The sequence below is a fragment of the Silurus aristotelis genome, assembly GCF_946808225.1.
Source record: "Silurus aristotelis genome assembly, chromosome: 9".
In the NCBI taxonomy this organism is placed as follows: domain Eukaryota; kingdom Metazoa; phylum Chordata; class Actinopteri; order Siluriformes; family Siluridae; genus Silurus; species Silurus aristotelis.
This window is the reverse complement of record NC_139582.1, coordinates 18330475-18350684: the sequence shown is the minus strand read 5'-3', so window position 1 is coordinate 18350684 and position 20210 is coordinate 18330475. Positions and strand designations below refer to the sequence as shown.

The following is a 20210-nucleotide window of genomic DNA, read 5'->3' as shown; positions in this document are numbered from 1 at the left end:
AATAAAAATATATGTGCATAAACCCTCTCATACAATATCTAGAGACTCCTACACGTGATGTAAAGAAGCAGTGGTGGAAATAAAATAAAAGATTTACGTAAAGGAAAGGGTTTTTTACGGCTCAACATATTATCTAAATATTATTGTATATATTTGAAGGTTGAGCATTTTTCACTGTTAAAGTAATCTAAGTTGAGAAACCGTGTTTCTTTCGGCTTCTCCCGTTAGGGGTTGCCCTTCCTAACGCAACCCTCCCCAATTTATCCGGGCTTGGGACCGGCACTGAGAGTGGCTGGGGATGGTTCCCTGACCGGGATTCGAACCCGGGTCGCAGCGGTGAGAGAGCTGCATCCTAACCACTACACCACCAGGGACTTAAAAGGTAATACTACCGCAAATGCTGAAAATGATATTTTGTTTGTATATACTGCCACCAAGTGGCCAACAAGTAAAGTGCATGATGACTACCTTTTCTTACAGACATTTAAAAATATATATATAGTTTCAGAGTTTTACTCTGAGGGACAGTGAGCTGAAGGACAGTGAGCTGCCTCTCTATCTGTCTGTCCTAAACACATCTTTTCTGAACTTTTTTTTTTGTTGTTGCATGTATCCGAACCAGAAACATCAAAATTATTTCTTTATTCCACAGAAAGGGCAATAATTTATCTACAAACTTAAATTATATCTTATTCATGGCCCATCTATCTATCTATCTATCTATCTATCTATCTATCTATCTATCTATCTATCTATCTATCTATCTATCTATCTATCTATCTATCTATCGATCGATCGATCGATCGATCGTTGTCTCTGTGTGTTAGAAAAAGAACCACATATAGCGTGTGTGTTTGTGTGTGTGTGTACGTACACGCATTCGTTCACATTTCCTGTTTGCATTGCGTGCGCGCTCCCGCTCGCTTGTGCACGCTCGCGTATTCATGCGCGTGTGTGCGTGCGCGCTCGTCCCCGTATCAGCAGTAAGAGGAGGGAATGGAGTAAAGAGCAGGAGTGAAGTGATTCAGTGTACAGCGCTAACGCCACACAATACACACCACCGGTAAGACTTCCTGCACTCACACATCGCCAATACGACCCATTTCTTGCAGGAGTTTAATGATGAAACATAAAAAGTAGAAAATTATATCGGTCCCCTGCTAGTTCACACGCTCGCGCGGTGACATTTAAGCTAGCCTAGCATAGCCCATCATAGCCCAGCCTAGCCTAGCCTAGCCTAGCCACCTCCGTTAATTTCCCCATCGCATTTATTTAAATAAAATGCGCAGAAATAGACGTATATACAAAATTGCCCTATTTTTCAATATAGCATAATAATTATAATAAAAAAGAATTATAATAATTTGCTAATGTTTTCGTTTTTGGTTAGCCTCTTTATGACCACTACGGTGTGTGTGTGTATGTATGTGTGTGTGTGTGTGTGTGTATGTAATATATATATATATATATATATATATATATATATATATATATATATATATATATATATATATAATCAGAGTGAGTGGTTATATTGCTCTACAGATATATTTTAGTGATGAACTCTTCCTGAATAACGCACACGTTTCTGTTTTCTCGGCTTGTGTACTAATAACTGCTCGGATCCCTGCCTTAGTGCACTCTCTAGGGTGTAACGCTGTGCCTCGTGCCCCGTATGTAGCACACTAGGTGAATAATCCAGCGCTATTTGGGACTGCGCCAGAGCCGAGGTCGAATCGAGGCCTAAACTTGGGGCAGTTCAGGTTGCAGCTTTTCAGATCGACACTGTTTCTGAAGTGTGATTTTATATTTCATCCACACTTCACTTTAAGATGCCAGATTGATTTTTGGAAAGTAGGAAATGTATATAAGAATAGCGGTTAAATTGGGATGAAGGGAATGAAAATGCTTTGATTTGAGTAAATCGGAAGGAGTCTCCAGTGTCAAGTGTACACACACACACACACACACACACACACACACACACACACACACACACAGTACCAGTATATGTAAGTTTGTACACGCCTTCTCTTTCAGTCGTTTTCTTTATTTATTTTAAATGTCTATTATTTTTCACCCTTGTACATTAATACTGAGGACTACAAAAGAACACGTATGGAATTATATAGTAAACAAAAATGTCCCAGAATGTTTAATATTTTAAAAATGTCCAAAGTAGCCAGCGTATGCCAGTATGGCAACCTCATGACATTCTCTCATCAGATTCACGAGGTAGTCACCTGGAACGGTTTTCATTTCATGTGGGACGTTTCTTGCCTTCGTAAACCATCAGTTGGTCTCATGCAAAGAAAAGGATGAGTACAGAATCAAGTCTTCAGTGCTACTGCAACTACTGTACAAATCTATATTATGGCAAGAAAGGCGCAATTAAGTCAAGAGAAACAGTTTATTATTACTTTATGAAATAAAGGTCAGTCAGTCTGGAAAATCTCTCGAACCCAAAACACTATGATGAAACAGGCTCTCATGAGGATTATTTTGGGAAAGGAAGACCAAGCAACATCTGCTGCAGAGGATATGTTTATTAGAATTACTAGCCTCAGAAACCGACAATTTACATAAATGCTTTTTTCGGAATTCAAGTCGCAGACATATTTCAACATCCACTGCTCAGAGGAGACTGCATCAGACCTTCATAGTCGAATTGTGGCGAAGAAAAATCAAGCAGGAAGAGACTTGTGTTGGCCAGGAAACACCATGAATAGATGTACCCCAAGTGGTCCTTTGGTCTGATGAGATTTTGGTTCTAACCGCCATGCCTTCATTAGATGTACAGAGTATATACGGATGGAAAGTGTGGAGGAGGAGGTGTGATGGTGTGGGACGCTTTGCTTGTGACACTGTTGGTGATAATTGATGGCACCCTTAACCAGCATGGCTACCACAGCATTTTGCATCGACGTGCCATCCCATCTGGTTTGCACTTCAGGACAACGACCCTAAACACACATCTGGGTTATGTAAGAATGTAAAAATGATTTGTTCAAGAAGCACAGTGATTAAGTGCTGCGTCTACCTGATCTACATCCAGGTGATATAGTTTGGAATTGTTTGGACTGGAGATTGAAGAAAAATCAGCCAACAAGCACTCAACACCTCTGGAAACACTATGATTGTTCAACGTGAATTCTAAGGGTGTTTAAAGCTGTCAGAAAAGCAGACAGTGGATACTTTGGAGATTTAGTTTTTTTTTTGCTGTTTGACGCATAATTCCATACGCATTCTTTCATAGTTTGGATGTTTTCAGTATTAACGTATAATGTTGAAACTAATAAAAGTGTGTTGTATTTTTTTTTGTGTATACACACACACGCGCACGCGTCTCAGGGCTGTAACAATTCCTCGAGTAATTAGGTTACATAATTATTTTGCCTCGATGCTTCGTTTAGTCCATTTAACTACACACAGAGCATTGTGTTTCCCACGGACCGTTATTACTGTCGCACCACCAGCTAAACTCTGAAGCGCTCTGGACAGTTAACACAGATGATGCTGCATTAAGAAATCTGGGGGAACGGAGAGGGAACAGCGAGGGGCGAGCAGAAGATTCATATGGAAGCCCGTTTCCACCACATTAAATAAAGTTTGCCTTATTCAGAGTTTTTTTTCTTGCAAAGAGTTATTTTTTTGTTTTAGCCAATTGGGCAGCGTCACTCCCTCCTTTAGTGCCTAAAAGTTTTACACATTGAAAATGAAATGGGCTTTAATCAATAGATTCACGTGGTATCAAACTAATCCTCTGAACCCTGGAGAGAACTCTGTCAATCAACTTCAGAGAAGACGTAACAAGACCAGAGGAGCCTCGTTCATACACCAACAGCTTCAAACTTCAGGCCCACACCACGGTTACTGGTGGATGCACCATCAATGACGGATGTTTACAAGAAATAAAGTCAGAATTGTGGAAACAAGCATAGGATTCAGGCGAAAGAAAGAGAGTTTCCAAAGTTTGGGATCATTTTAAATTTAAACAAACACCATACAGTGCTTTTTTTTTTTATCTAAAATGTATTTATGTATATATTCGTATTTACATTTTGATGTTATATGGCAATTAAATGCACTAAATGGGTTTAGTTTTCACAGATATTCTTGTACGCAATTTCAGCAAAAAAGTATGTTAATTTTTCTAAAAAGGAAAAAGTTGCTTGTTAATTTTAGGAGAGCCGACTTATTTTTACTTGTGTTTATAGTATCGATCTTTAATAAAGAAAAAGTGCTTCTTATCTGATTACTCTAATAATCATAGGAATATTCGGTTAAATACTTGATTCCTAAAATAATCGATAGCAGCAGCTCATATATATATATATATATATATATATATATATATATATATATATATATATATATATATATATATATATATATATATATATATAAAATGCACAAGCCGCATATAGAGTTTTAATTTCTCTAATTTAGACATTTTTAAGCTTATATTGGCTGCATGTTGACGAGTGCATGTGGGATTTCTCCTTCGAACAAATTCACTAATGCTGAGTCGTTTCTTTCTGTAAAAAAAAAAAAAAAAGTATTACTTTCTCTCTGGCACTGTGTGCAGATAAAGTCAATCAAATTTGAATAATTTTTTTTCTTTCAATTTAAATGTATTTTTAAAGTGTAAATATTTTGGAATGATTTTAGTGGTTAGAATTAGTGATATATTTCCCAGAATTTCCCAAAATTTTGTGTGTTCATTTCAATAATTAAAATAGCACACGCTTAAAAAACAAAAAACGCTATGTTGCAATAGTTATGTGACACAACAAACAAAAGAAAATGCATAAACTGATTTACTTGTGTCTCATAGACAACATGAACATAGTACAGGCACAAATACAGTTTCCTCCACTAATATCGGCGCCCTTGGTAAATACGAGCAAAGGAGGCAGTAACGACATGAGAATCGCGGAAAAGAACAGGAAAGGGCCGAAGAGCGATTGGTGCCGTGACCCGCCGTTATGTATACTAAACAAAACCCTACCAATCGACAGAAACCCAAACAGCATGTGTAGAGGTGATGATTATTTTAGTGATGAGGTCCAAACTCCAGTTTTTTCAGATTAAAGCAGCGTGTGTGTGTATATATATATATATAAAAAACCGTGGGCCCACGTCTGTGCACCACATGTGCTCAACAAATGTTATTTCCTCCAGAATTGATGTGTTGCTGCCTTCAAATTAAAGCGACAGTAATGTAAGCAGGGATGAATTATTGATGAAGGCATGTGACACGCGTGTTGTGGAGAAGGAGGCCCTTTGACTTTGTGAATGATAGCCTGCTTTTGTTTTTTTTTTTGCCTCTTTTTCCAAGTGGCAAGTAAATTCTTGGCCCCTCTTTTAGGCGTCAAGCCGTGGTGCCTGTGATTGTAGGGTGTCTGAACCGTACACAACCTTTACTAGAGAACGTGGACAGAAAATTCACGGCTTTTTTAACGCCTCTTCATGTCGCTTCAAACCACACCAAAGCCACCCAGCTTTATTTTTCCAGTAATCCGTCAACATCTCTTTTGGCTCGTGTGCTCGAGGTGAGGAAGCCGTATATATATTTAAAGCGTTTGCCTCGGGAATTGCTTACAGAACCCGCATCTAATCTGAAACGATCCAGGGTTTGTTTTCCCCCCTCGACACACAAATAAAAAAATCCGAAATTGCAATTTTTTGCACAAATAAGCTGCTCATCTGGAATCCAGGACTCAGTCGGCACCGAGCTCCATTTCTTCTTTCCATCTTTCTTTCTTTTGAAAGTCGCATGATCATGAAAGACGGATCAAATCGCTTCTCTGCGCTCGTTACTCTCTCTTTCTGATGTTACTCGATCGGTCTGTCTCTCGTCTCTCATCTCACTCTCTACTCCTCTTTCTATGCACTCTTTTCCTTTTTTTCTACTCTTTCTCTTTCTTTCCCTCCACCATCATATTCTGTTTCTATTTATTCTTTTTTTTTTTTTTTGTATCTTTATTTGTCTGTCTGCCCTCTTTTTCCCTCTCTTCGTTCTCTCTCTGGCTTTTTCTAAAGTATTTTGATTTGTTTTTGTCTCTGCCCCCCCCCCCTTTTTTTTTTGGACGTTTGTGTTCTCCCTTTCTCTACTGCTCTTCTCTCTATCCTTTTCTCCTTTTTCCCCCTCTTTCTGCCTCTCATCTTTTTCCATCTCTCCTCTTCTCTTTTCTCTCACTCCTTTTTTGCCCTTTCTCTTAGATTTTTTGATTTCTCTCTTTTTCTGTCTATTCTCTATCCCTACTTCCTCTTCTCTCTCCTTTTTTTTTTTTTGATGTCTGTTTTTGTCCTTCCTCTCTCCCTCCCTCCCTCTTCCTCTCTGCTCTCTATCCTTCATTCTTTCTCCTCTCTCTTCCTCGCTCCTGTTATCTTTCTCTCTCGTGCTCGCTCGCTCGCTCGCTCTCTCTCTCTCTCTCTCTCTCACTCACTCTCTTCTATCTCTACCCCCTCTATATTTCTACTTGATTTGTATTTCTGATGTCTCTCTATTTGTCCTCTAATTTTCTCTCATTCAGATTCATTTATTTATTCAGTCAGTCTGATTTATAAACTTCTGAACTCGAGCACGTTTCCTCGTAATATCAGCACTGTTTCCCTAATAGGACTAAAATATTAATTTACACAGATATTAGGAGCTGCCTGTCATGGCCTCACCCGGAAAAGTCAGCAAAAAAAAACATAACTAGCAGATGCGTTCAAGCCGAATTCACGGCAGTCCAACACCCAGAGCGAGAGCAGGATTTAACCCGGGAGGGAATGTGTTGCGAGGCGAGTCGAAGGGCCCTGACCAGATGTTTTACAGCTGCGCTCCGAGTGAATGCCCCTCGCTTTCGACACTGGAGCGCTGAAAACTTGTTGACAGGCCTGATGCAGATTCCTTGCTTTCCCTGCAACAGACATGTTCATAATAATATTCTGTTTGATTTGATTTTTTTTATCCCCAGAAAATTGGAAAAATATCAGCTCAAGCTGTGACTGAGCCGTGTGACGTTAATGTGTGTGTTTATTATTTTTTTTTGATTATTAAAGCATTTTGCATTCAGTACTGTGGCTACTCGCTCCGTACTGGAAATACGATTTGTTTTGCACGTGCACGATGCGTTAGCCTCTAACCAGGAAGTGGCTAGCGGCTAACGCTAGCGCTATGGATCCTTCAGCGTTTTTATGTCCAGCTTCAAGAATTTCTCTTAAAAGAAGGAAATCCTGACAATTCCACATATCGACGAGTAAAAGAATAAACAGTTTAAGTAGATCATAATCTTTTAGAAAATTAAATATTGAATGCAAAACACAAAACACTCTCACCTTGCATTCACTTCTTCTTTTGGCTGCTCCCGTTAGGGGTTGCGATAGCGGATCATCCTTCTCCACACTACCCAGTCCTCAGCATCTGTCTCTTTCAAATTAGACACTTATATACACATCTGTATTACTCAAATGGGGTCTAACAAATATAAACTTTATTAAATTTTTCATTCATTGATTTTCAATGTAATACATTTAAATTGTACCAATTTAATCAATGTAATAAAAATTGCTTTAATTTGAATAATTATATTTTCTGTTTAAAAAATATTATAAAGTATAATTTTATATATTATATAACCGAACATGTATTTTATTTAATATTATTTAAAAAATGTAAACTGTTAAAATTTCTATCACACATGTTACTGTTCCATAATAATAACAAACAAGTTTTCCATGATTTTGATGCACCCAGTGTTTTGCGCTGTAGATTCTGCGGGTGTTGCCGAGATGAGTGAGGAGCGCTGATGGTGACGATGAAGCTCAGAATAAGTGCTGCCTGGATCCACAGCTTTGTGCCGAACACACACCCTGTATGTCCACTCACAACACACACACAGGCTCAAGAAGGCTTAATTTAAGAATTGTCCTGTTTGTATTATATATATAAAGTGTGTGTGTGTGTTTATGTATATATATATATATATATATATATATAAAAACCAAAAAAAACAAAAAATAAACTTTTGAAGAGAATGTAGAGAAATTGATGTGCAATCTTTTGCAGTGAGCTTTCGAAGAGCAGGACAAAAAATGAGATAAACACTGGACGATCGGAGTCTCAGCATGGCAGGACTGCAGCTGGTGACCCCTGCCTCCTCTCCCGTGGGGCCTTTCTTCGGCCTGCCGTGGCAGCAGGAAGCTATTCACGACAACATATACACCCCAAGAAAATATCAGGCAAGACGGTGTATTTATTTATTTTTGAATTTAAGGTACTAAAGATTGAGTACAGAACAGGGTTTCCGTGGAGACTTGAGATGTAAAAAATGTCTTGACCTGCTGAAACCCTGACAGACTGATGTGAAAATAGTGAATTTAGCCTGTGTAATCTGTACATCTGCGTCTCCTGTTTTGTTCCGTTTGCTCGTCCTCTTCAGGTTGAACTTCTCGAAGCAGCTCTTGAACACAACACTATAGTCTGCTTGAACACAGGCTCAGGGAAGACGTTTATCGCAGTACTTCTTATTAAAGAGCTCTCCCACCAAATCCGCCAGGACGATGGGAGGAGGACCGTGTTCCTGGTCAATACAGGTATAAGAGGTCACCGTATTCCACTCGTCCACTATATGGACAAAATGATCGGGACCTCTGACTTCTCCAACAATATGCGGTTCTTCTCCAAACTATTAGCACAAAGTTAAAAGGGCAGTTGTATAGGATGTGGTAGCATTCACATTCTCCCTTCATTTGCACACTTGGTTTACATGGGTCAGAGCGTAAGATCTCCTGCTATAGAACTCTGACATCCTCAATCCTATTAAACACCTTTGGAATGTGAACCTCACCTACATCAGTACCTGAATTTAACACCCATGTGGCTGAATGAATCTCTCACAAATCTCCACAAGCACATCTAGTGGAACATCTTCTAAAAAGAGGTTCTTGGAGGGGATTAACAGCACATTATGGGCTAAATGTCATGGTATGGTGTCCACATACTTTTGCTCGTGAAGTGTATTTAATTATTTAATTAGCTGTAAATGCAACAGAGATTAAATAGTAAAAAGGACGTGGAAAAAAATGGAGCAGCAAAAGGCAATCGAAGATCCAAAGTGTTTCAAACAAATCTTTAACATCGGCACCCTCAGTGTATACGAGCAGCGAAGCCTGGGGAAAAAAATTATTTATTGTTCAACTAAAAAATAAACAATGCATAAAATTCGAGCATATTTAGCTTATTTTTCTTTTTATTAAACCTTTACCATAGTTTTAGGCACCTGTATAAATTTGAGTAATATAATTTCCATTGATTTAACTTTTTTATATGTATATACAGTAAGATTGCTAAATAAAACAAAATTTAGTTGTGAGTTAGACCAAGAAATATAACTATGTACAGCTAAAAGCATGTTCAGATCCAGCAGCTGCTTTGAAAAAATAAGATCTAAAAGCTTCTGTCTGGAGGAATGGTCTCTAAATCCTTGTCCGGTATTCACAATATATAGAATCATTTAATTTACCGTAATTTCCGGACTATTAAACGCACCCAAATATAAGCCGCACCCTCTGAATTTTACAAAGATTTTTATTTTGAACATAAATAAGCCGCACCTGTCTATAAGCCTACACTGAAACTAATAAACTTTACACAGGCTTTAATGAAAGACAGTGTCTGTTACACGGCTTGTATCTAAACAGTAGCCTACCGAAAAAGTCATTGTTCACTGTCTTCCTCCTTCCTTTCACAAAGATTTCTCTCGAGTGTTTATCTTTTGGCTTGTCGTGTGTTCAAAAATCACCATCGGTGAAGTTTTTCTCCCGATGCCGTGCAGCTCAGAACACAGGTGAAGTGTGTTTTTTTTTTTTCATGCCCGGTTGTTTTCAGCGTGACGAATGATTCACATTTCCTGTTGACAGTCCGAGTGAGCGGCAGGTCAAAAGTCAGAGGAACATAATCCATATTTATGATGTGGTGCGGCCCGAATCAGTGGGAGCGCACCTGATTTAATATAAAGAGTTTCATTAGATAAAGAACCCGTTCCGCAATTTTATTAGTCTAATGTTACAGGGTTCAGTTTTTTATCTTGAAGCTTGTGAAACCGGGAAAAACCCTGGAAAAATTCACATATTAGCCGCTTTGTTGTTTAAGCCACAGGGGTCACAGCGTGGGGAAAAAAGTAGCAGCTTATAGTCCGGAAAATACAGTATTATTTATTTTAAATATTTTGTGTTTGCAGTTGATATTCATGGAAGCAGTGTATTATTTAATTGAATTAGTTTGATTAACGGTTTAACATGAAGACTTTCACAAGCTTCTTTGCTCATATTTACCAAGGGTGCCAATATTATTGCACTGGACTTGATGCCGAAAGCACTATATGTTAGTGTTCTGCTTTTCGCACCATCGCAAATCTCTACATGTTCTTGTTGCAGCTTCATCCGTGGTTCAGCAAGCCTCCACTGTGAGAACCCATTCGGATCTTCGGGTTGGGGAATACGTAGAGAATCCGGCATCATGGACCGAGGACACTTGGGAAGAACAGATAAAGGAAAACCAGGTGTGACGAATGTTTTGATTTATTGTTGCGACGCGATGAATCCTACCTGCCGAACATGCCGGAAGTAGAAGAATGCCAATTCCTTTCTCAGACCTTAAAGCTACAGTCGATCGTTACATATTAAAGAAGAGGCAGAGAGAATGTGTTCAAACAACAAATTAGAAAGATTAAAAGAAAGAAAGGTGCTTTTTACTTTGTCACATGTACTATACAGCATATTTCTTCTTCAAATGCTCTTGATTAGCTCAGTGTCCAAGTCTTGTCTTTTTAGTTTGTTAAGGAACGTTTGAGGTTGCTGCTTCTATCTAATAAGGTTCTCCTAAGTACGCGAGTAACGTGATTGTGACAAGGGCGATCGTGCCGACCAGAAAAGTTTCCAGGCCATTTTTAAAACATTGATGAGTTTCCCTTATTACCATAAGCAGACCCGATCTGTCCACCGTCTGCCATGCTGTAATCTTGGTCCGGACAACATGATAATTTTTTTCCTCGTTATCTCGCAGGTGCTCGTTATGACCTGCAACATCTTTCTGCACATGCTGAGCTTTGGGGTCTTGCCACTCTCGCAGATCAACCTGGTCATTTTCGACGAGTGCCACCTCGCAATAACGGACCATCCCTATCAGGAAATAATGAAGGTAAAATTAACCTGAGATTCACGTCCGCCCTCAGTTCACCGAGAAACGGACGAGGGTGTCATTCTGTTCTGGAGATGTGGTTAAAAATAATGGCAGTCTGGAGTCATCGTCTGCAGTGTGAATATTAAACGTGACACTGAATGTGTGTATTATACGATACTGTCTTCACTTGGGTGTAATGTTTTCCTGCCTGGTGTGTAGAAATGTGAGGACAGTCCAGGCTCCCCACGCATTCTTGGTCTGACCGCTTCCATTCTGAATGGCAAATGTGACCCCTCTGACCTGGAGGAGAAGATCCAGAACCTGGAGAAGATCCTCAGGTGCAACGCCGAAACTGCCACAGATCTTGTCGTGCTGGACAGGTGCGGTTATTCACAGTCAGTCATATGATCATGATTTATATAATGTCGTATGAAAAACAGCCAGCCAAGTTGTTTCAGTGTGTAAAGAAGTCATAACAATACACTTATGCTCCAAATGAAACTCAGTGCTGTGATCTACAATGAGACCTTTAGGCGCAGAGGAGTTTTCAGAGCTACTCTATAAATATTGTAATTTTTGCCTTTTTATTGATCACCCAGGTATGCTACCCAGCCTCAAGAAGTGGTGCTGGACTGCGGCCCTTATCAGGACAACAGCGGCCTGTCCGAGAGGCTCCTGAACGAGCTGGACGACGCACTCCATTTCCTCAACGACTACAACTTATCGACACACAGGGATGATCGAGACCCCACCTTCATCTCCAAACAGGTTTAATTCTCATCCTGAATCACTTGTTCTTTGGTTTTATTTTTAAGGGAGGCAAAATTCCAGGAATTTTCAAGACTAGAAACTTTCCACAGGAATTTATATGAATAAATTGGGAATTTACAGAAGTGCAGATTATCTTATAACAGGGAATTTAAATGTAGTTCATCATACCCATCTTGATCTTGCCATGGAAACAGGTGGCATGGCATTAAATATCTATAAATAAACAATGACCGAACAAAACATTTGTATTTACATTTGTATATAATAGTTTAGATACTATTTCCTGTTAAGTTTAAGTTCCCAAATTCCCCAGATGAATTTCCCATGGAAATTTCCTAAAAATGTTCGACCCTTTCGTAACTCTTTATTTCATTATTTATTTTATCTCTATTTTTTTTATGTCTTAACCACTGAACTACCACTTCCCCTAATAAATAAATAGATAAAAAAAATATTGAGGCAGTGAATCCTCATCCCCATGACTTGTTTTGCGCCTGTAGGTTCTGACTGACTGTAGGGCCGTCCTGACCGTGCTCGGCCCCTGGTGCGCGGACAAAGCCGCCGGCATCATGGTCCGTGAGCTGCAGAAGTACATTAAGCACGAGCAGGCAGCGCTGAACCGCAAGTTCCTGCTCTTTGCCGACACCATCCTGAGGAAACTGCACGCTCTCTGCGAGGAGCACTTCTCCCCGGCGTCGCTCGACCTTAAGTTCGTCACCCCCAAAGTGATCAAGCTGTTGGAGATCCTGCACGAATATAAACCGTTCGAGAGGCAGCAGTTCGAGAGCGTCGAGTGGTACAACAACCGCAACCAAGACAACTACGTCTCGTGGAGCGACTCGGAGGATGATGACGAGGACGAGGAGGTCGAGGTGAAGGAAAAGCCAGAGGCCAACTTTCCCTCGCCCTTTACCAACATCCTCTGCGGCATCATCTTTGTGGAAAGGCGGTACACGGCCGTGGTTTTAAATAGGTTTGTGTTGGATGGGTGTCTGATTTAATTTGACCATTTTTGTAGGATACCTGAATGCTTTTAAATGTTGGTTTAAAGAACTCTTAATCACCGATAACTGACAAGGAATTAAAATCCAAACGGGGACACGTCTGCTGTAATATGTGCCATAATTGATACCAGTGATGTCATGTGTTATCCTACATTTCCTTATATGAAACACAGGCTTATAAAGGAAGCAGGGAAGCAAGATCCAGAGCTGGCCTACATCAGCAGCAACTTCATCACCGGCCACAGCATTGGCAAGAACCAGCTACGCAACAAGCAGATGGAGGTGGAGTTCAGAAAGCAAGAGGAAGTGAGTAAAACCTTTATTTTTTTGCATTACGTTCACGGTTTTGTCCTCGTCAACACCACCTCCCTCCCACCTTCCTTCAGGTTTTGAGAAAATTCCGGGCGCACGAGACCAACTTGCTGATCGCCACCAGTATCGTCGAGGAAGGCGTGGATATCCCAAAGTGCAATCTGGTAGTCAGGTTCGACTTGCCCACAGAGTACCGGTCCTACGTGCAATCCAAAGGCCGGGCGCGTGCTCCAGTCTCCAATTACATCATGCTGGCTGACAGCGAACGCACAAAAGCCTTCGAGGAGGACCTCAAGACATACAAGGCTATTGAGAAGGTCAGATTCGACTACACACGTTTGTGCACGCACGAGGTTCCCTTAAAGGCGTTCCGTTAACGTTGTTTGGTTTGGGCTTTAGATTCTCAGGAACAAGTGTTCCAAGTCGGCGGAGTGTAAAGAGTATGAGGTGGAGTCCACACTGGATGATGACAACATCCTCCCTCCGTATTCGTTACGGTCTGACGACGGAGGCCCCAGGGTCACCGTCAACACGGCGATCGGCCATGTTAACCGGTCAGTGTGATCGGTCACAAGCGCTTGCACAATACACATGTTTTTGTAAATTGCTGTAGATGAATCGATGCTCATGTAGCATGTACTTTGGTAAAGGTTGATGGAATGGGCTTTTTTTTTCATTCATTCATTCATTTTCTCCCGCTTATCCGTATTCGGGTCGCGGGGGCAGCAGTCTAAGCAGGCCCCCGCCTTCGACTGCTGCCCAATCCTCACAGCACCGTCCCATACGGTCCCTCCTGCAGGTGGTGAGCCCACGGGAAGGCAGCCCCACGTCACTCCGACGTCACGGACCTTGATATTTCTCTCGTAAGGGACCCCCGGAGCATAGAGGGTTAAGGGCCTTGCTCAAGGGCCCAAGAGTGGCAGCTTGGTGATACCGGGGATTGAACCCCAGACCTCCCGATCGGCAACCCAGCGGCCTTAACCGCTGGAGCCACCACTCCCCCTACTTTTTTTTTCTATTTTGTTTTTTATTTTAAATATTCACTTACATATAGTATAATTTAAATAGTATATAATGACATGCAATTACCTAATGTGTTTTAAGTATAAATTATATTAAAAATTTCTTGCACAGTATTACATAGAAGGGGTGTGTGTGTGTGTGTGTGTGTGTGTGTGTGTGTGTGTGTGTGTGTGTGTGTGTGTGTGTGTGTGTGACGGTACTCAAAATTCTCGGTTCGGTATTTAACTTGATTTTTTTAAGGTTCGGTTCAATTTTGGTACAGTTAAAAAAATATATATATATTTATATTTATTAATAACGGCAGTTTTCTATTATCATTAACAATTGTGAACATCCGCAGTTTACATTTTTTTTTTTTTTTTAATAAAATGCCTTCTTGGTTAAATAAAGAAATTATATATAAAAATTTTATGGAATATATATATATATATATATATATATATATATATATATATATATATATATATATATTATTGGAATAAATTATATTGATTAGATTGATAAATTGATTAAATTGGCACAATTTAAATTGATAAAATAAATGGGAAAATTTAAACAGTTGACATTTGTTTGAGTAATACAGATGTGTATTTGTGTGTGTGTGTGTGTGTGTGTTTGTGTGTGTTTTTTTTACATTTAATATAACATTTTTTAAAGATATCTACGTTATTGCAATTTCGCACATGTGCAAAGCAAGTTTTACGGCGCACTACAAATCGTATTTCCGGTACGGAGTGAGTAGCTACAGTGACACTGCGCTAACTATTTATTTTACTGATTGATTATTTATGTATAATTTTTTTATACTTCTGCCATTGTTGTGTTTTGTTTAATAATAATAATAATAATAATGGAAAAAAAAACCTTTGCCGCGTTCGGACACGATCCCGAAAGCCCTGTAGCGAAACGGCTCGATTCGAATATGAGTACCTTTACACCGTTAATACATACACAAGAATGACATATATGTATAAATACAGTATAATCTATACAGCGATCATCTGATTACTTGTAGCAACAGATTCAGAACAACTTTCTGATACACGTTCAACCCGGAATGGGGTTTATTGTCATGCAGATATTGCGCAAGACTTCCCAGTGACCCTTTCACTCACCTGGCACCCAAGTGTAAGACTGCAGAGCTGAAAACAGGAGTGTATCAGTCCACACTCTTTCTGCCAATCAACTCTCCCCTCAGAGAGCCCATTACTGTAAGTGTGCTGTATTTATTTATTTAATTTTTTATTTTTTTAGGTTTAAACGAATACGGATGCAACAAGAGTAATCGACTTCGCATTAAGCAATCAGGAACATCATGGAACATTTTATGTAGCTCTGTTTTTTGTTACACTCTGCCAATAATGAGCTCCTCGTGCCGAGTATTATATTTAAGATTTTTCATCTGAAACAACTTGAATATTTGGTACAATGTAATTCAAGACATTGACGGATAGTTAAAATATTTCTTGGGTGGTCATCAGCTCGGAGCTGCCCTGGCGGCTGTGTGAACCGGCTACGAAAGCTCCAAATCCTTATTTTTTTTATTTTGTAATTTTTATTTTTTTTGGAAACCACAGACACTCTTTAAGATTTGACTTTGCTCCAAATAAAATTTTTGCGCTCACGATGAATCTGTTGTTGTCGCAGGGACCCCCGATGCCCTGCGCGAGGCTCGCCGAGAAAGCCGTCGCTCTCGTGTGCTGTGAGAAACTTCACAAAATAGGTAATTCTTTTTTCTTCCTGCAAGCTGGCAAGTGAGAAGATTCGTACACTAATCCTGTCTTTCACTTCCTTTTTGCTTGGCTTCAGGCGAGCTGGATGATCATTTAATGCCGGTGGGAAAGGAGACGGTGAAATATGAAGAAGAGCTGGACTTGCACGATGAAGAGGAAACCAGCGTCCCAGGAAGGCCAGGCTCCACTAAGAGGAGGCAGTGCTACCCAAAAGCTGTGAGTGCACCAGAATGTTTTGTTGAAGGTCATCAGAATTTTTTTTTTCTACTTCTCTATTTCACAAACTGCTGCTGCTTTTGAACGTGTTTTTTTTTTTTGTGGCCCAAGATCCCAGAATGCCTGCGAGGCAGTTACCCTGTGCCAGAGCAGTCCTACTACCTGTACGTGATTGGGATGGTTCTGACCACACCCCTTCCAGATGAGCTCAACTTCCGGCGGAGAAAGCTGTACCCCCCTGAGGACACCACCAGATGCTTCGGCATTCTCACAGCTAAACCAATACCTCATGTACGTCCGTTTATTCAAATCTGTCCTCCTTATGGTTTTAGACGTTGTGGATTTAAATAGATGTACTATGATGTTGTATCTATAATGTTAGAAACTTGTACTTCTTATTAAAATGTCTTACTTTTTCCTTAACATTCCAGATTCCTCATTTTCCTGTGTATACCCGTTCCGGGGAAGTGACCATCTCCATTGAGCTGCTGAAGTCAGGCTTCAGCCTGAGCTCGTCGCAGCTGGAGCTCATCACTCGCCTGCACCAGTACATCTTCTCTCACATCCTCCGCCTCGAGAAACCTGCACTGGAGTTCAGGCCCACCGAGGCTGACTCGGCCTACTGCGTTCTACCTCTCAACGTGGGTGAGTGCACTTCCTTTCCATTTTTTATTTCTCCCTTTTTTTCTTCCCCTTCCTAGGAATGTGAACCTAAAAGGATTTGGGGGGGGGGGTTATTATTTATTCTTTTATTATTATTTTAGTAATCGAGTATTCTACCTATTATTCCAGTGAGAAGTACTTTCTTAAATATACAAGAGAAAATTTGCCATATTATATCAAAATGCAAATAAAGAAAATGAAAACGCACTGTATAGTTGTTTTTTTCTTTGTTTTAGATTTAAATGATCCCAAACTTTGTCGTTTTCTTTGGCCTGAATCATCATCTCGCCCCTCGCTGTGTCCTCTCCATTCCTTCATTTTTTATTCTGTGCAGTCTACTGTGTTTAGTTTACTGCGGTCCAGAGATTAGCGGGTGGTGCGTCAGTAATAACGGCCCGTGGGGAAACGCAGCGTCCCCCTTTTGTAGTTAAATGGACTGAACGAAGCATATAATTACTATATGGCTTTTTTTTTCTTTTTTTTCTCTTAACTCTTTTCCCCTTTTTCCAGTCGCGGATTCCAGCGCATTGGATATGGACTTCAATTTCATGGAGGATATTGAAAAATCCGAAGCGCGAATCGGCATTCCGAATACTCAGTACACAAAGCAGAACCCATTTATTTTCAGACTGGAGGACTACCAGGATGCTGTCATCATTCCAAGGTAGGCAAAAAAGATGACGTAGTTCTACAATTCAGTGATTCTATCTAGTAATGAACTAAACGTGATTGATAACATGGTCTGTATACTTCCTCCACCACTGATCCTATATATAAAATCTCACTGTATATGTATTTTAAAAATAATTTGTTTATTTAAATCTTTCTCAGGTACCGTAATTTCGACCAGCCACATCGCTTCTACGTAGCCGACGTATACACGGACCTCACGCCTCTCAGTAAATTCCCTTCGCCCGAGTACGAGACGTTCGCCGAGTACTACAAAACCAAGTACAACCTGGACCTGTCTAACGTTAACCAGCCGCTATTAGACGTCGACCACACATCCTCCAGGTGCGATATTTTTCCCAGAACGTCGGTTCTACAATTCAGTGATTCTTATTGCTTATTGCGTTAAGGAATTCAGGAGTTAGAGTGCATGTATTTGTTTTTGGTTTTTTTTACAGACTGAATCTTTTAACTCCTCGGCACCTGAATCAGAAAGGCAAGGCGCTCCCTCTGAGCAGTGCAGAGAAGAGGAAGGCCAAGTGGGAGAGCCTGCAGAACAAACAGGTATTTAAGCGAACAGGGTTAGGCCTCGAGAGCTCTGGTTTTTCCTGCTTAATTATACAGACGAATACTGTTCATGATTAGGGTTGCAAAGGGGTGGAAATTTTCCGTTGAAATTCCAGAAATTTTCTATTGGGACCTTGATCTAGGGGGAATTGAAATTTATGGCAATTAATTAGAAATGTGAGTATTTATATAAGCTGTGTTATCCACACACATGTAAACATTTTAGCTGCATGCATGCTAACTAATACAGATTTTAAAAACAATATTTTTGACTTGATTTTGTTGCAAAATAGCTTTCAAAAATGGCTTATGTAATATTTGTAATTTATGTGAATACTCTCCAAGATGGACAATTTCTGATGTGCAGGACATTTCAGTTCCCTTTCATAACCTGCAATTTAGTACATTTCCATTTTGTTCCTATATAGTCCCATTAATTCCCATGCAAAGTTTTCAGTCTTGAAAATTCCTGGAGTATTGCAACCTTATTCATGATTATTAATTTATATTGATTATAATGACTTATAATCTCTTCAGATTTTAGTTCCTGAACTGTGTGCCATTCATCCAATCCCCGCTTCTCTGTGGAGAAAAGCCGTGTGCCTACCCAGCATCCTCTACCGGCTGCACTGCCTCCTGACAGCCGAGGAACTTCGGGCTCAGACGGCCATCGATGCCGGAGTGGGTGTTCAGAGCCTGCCACCCGGCTTTAGGTCAGTGTCCACACCTCCGATGGTGCACGTTCTACACAAATCGTTAACAAAGTGTGTATATTTGTGTAGGGAAATTGAGCTGAAATTGTACATAAACATTAGAGGATGTAATCCAGTCCATCTGGCTTTTCTTTATGCAGATTTGATTGTTTGTAGATGTTTTCATGTGCCAAACAGCTATAAAAAAAAAAAAACACTCATTAACGAAATCTTTCTACTTGTTTGCACGTGCTGGGAAACGCCAGTCAGCCGTCTTTTAGACAAATAAATTATATTGATGACCTAAAAGTAGCTTGGTTTCGGATGAACAAAAGCCTGGATTTTTGATCCTTAAGTCGATTTATGTCCATGCAGATATTCGAATCTAGACTTTGGATGGAAGAAATCCATCGACAGCAAGTCCTTCATTTCCTGCCCCAGCACCTGCACAGAGGATAACGACGACGACGAGGACGATGGCGATGACGATCACTGTAAAATCGCCGTGAGCTCAGCAGTCCCAGATGTCACTGCCCAGGAAGACCTCAGCACAGTCTCATCCGAGCCCATAGAGCGTGCCGTCTCGCAGGAGAACTGTAACGTACCGGATGTAGCGCCAGAGATGTGCGCCCACAGAGCCCAGCTATCGGAAGAACCCGGGAGCACATGCGAGCGCTCCAGGAACCTCAGCAATTGCCTAAACTGCCAACTAGCGAGTGACGTATCGCCACAAACCACTACCTCAGTTCCGAGCGACGAGCCCCAGGACGGCCATGAATGTAACCCAGGTGGGAAATCCGATTTCCCCGATGGACGCGTGAAGAAACCTACCTCAGAGCGTTGGCTCGCTTGTGGAACGCCAACCAGCACCGAAGCACCTTCTACAGCGTCGTCGTCGGCACAGTTTGAGGCCGTAGCGTTACCCGGGGACTGTGTGAAAACTCTGGGCCCCAACCCAGGGCTCATCCTGCAGGCCCTGACTCTCTCCAACGCCAGCGATGGGTTTAATCTGGAGCGTTTGGAGATGCTGGGCGACTCGTTCCTCAAACACGCCATCACCACCTACTTGTTCTGCACTTATCCCGATGCCCATGAGGGACGGCTCTCGTACATGAGGAGCAAGAAGGTAGGTTACCTCCTGAGAATTTGGAGTACCCCCAAAAAGTACTCTGTACCCCGAACTGTTTTTTTCATTCAATCTTTTAAAAGGAATGGGATGTCTGGTTCAGGAACAAGTCAAATTCTGGCCACAGTGCCTCTATTTATTTAAACTTAAGATGGAGATTAGTGTTAAACAGCTGCTCCATGATATAGATGTTATTATACGCTTTCTTTATGAACAGTTTATTTTGAAATTATGCATTTATTTAAGAAGGAAAAAACATTT

The 20210-nt window shown here is 40.6% G+C and overlaps 1 protein-coding gene across 4 annotated transcripts in view; it reads left to right on the top strand.

The window, feature by feature from the left end:
* Positions 1 to 895: 895 nt before the first annotated feature.
* Positions 896 to 20210, top strand: part of dicer1 (dicer 1, ribonuclease type III) — a 63065-nt gene continuing 43750 nt past the window's right edge. For 3 of the 4 annotated variants that reach the window (XR_014535196.1, XM_083551007.1, XM_083551008.1), the window contains exons 1-22: positions 903 to 1063; positions 7763 to 7865; positions 8060 to 8232; positions 8433 to 8586; positions 10429 to 10553; positions 11057 to 11191; positions 11393 to 11553; positions 11773 to 11941; positions 12445 to 12917; positions 13122 to 13254; positions 13335 to 13577; positions 13660 to 13814; positions 15362 to 15494; positions 15931 to 16006; positions 16093 to 16232; positions 16344 to 16523; positions 16664 to 16877; positions 17406 to 17559; positions 17727 to 17909; positions 18023 to 18128; positions 18669 to 18844; positions 19199 to 19949. Coding sequence is in view for 3 of the 4 variants with exons in the window: in XM_083551007.1 (XP_083407133.1) it covers positions 8119 to 8232; positions 8433 to 8586; positions 10429 to 10553; positions 11057 to 11191; positions 11393 to 11553; positions 11773 to 11941; positions 12445 to 12917; positions 13122 to 13254; positions 13335 to 13577; positions 13660 to 13814; positions 15362 to 15494; positions 15931 to 16006; positions 16093 to 16232; positions 16344 to 16523; positions 16664 to 16877; positions 17406 to 17559; positions 17727 to 17909; positions 18023 to 18128; positions 18669 to 18844; positions 19199 to 19949 (3975 nt within the window). In the remaining variant the exon portion in view is untranslated. Of the gene's footprint in view, positions 1064 to 7747; positions 7866 to 8059; positions 8233 to 8432; positions 8587 to 10428; positions 10554 to 11056; positions 11192 to 11392; positions 11554 to 11772; positions 11942 to 12444; positions 12918 to 13121; positions 13255 to 13334; positions 13578 to 13659; positions 13815 to 15361; positions 15495 to 15930; positions 16007 to 16092; positions 16233 to 16343; positions 16524 to 16663; positions 16878 to 17405; positions 17560 to 17726; positions 17910 to 18022; positions 18129 to 18668; positions 18845 to 19198; positions 19950 to 20210 lie in introns of all 4 variants that reach the window. The other variant, XM_083551009.1, reaches the window with a different exon arrangement.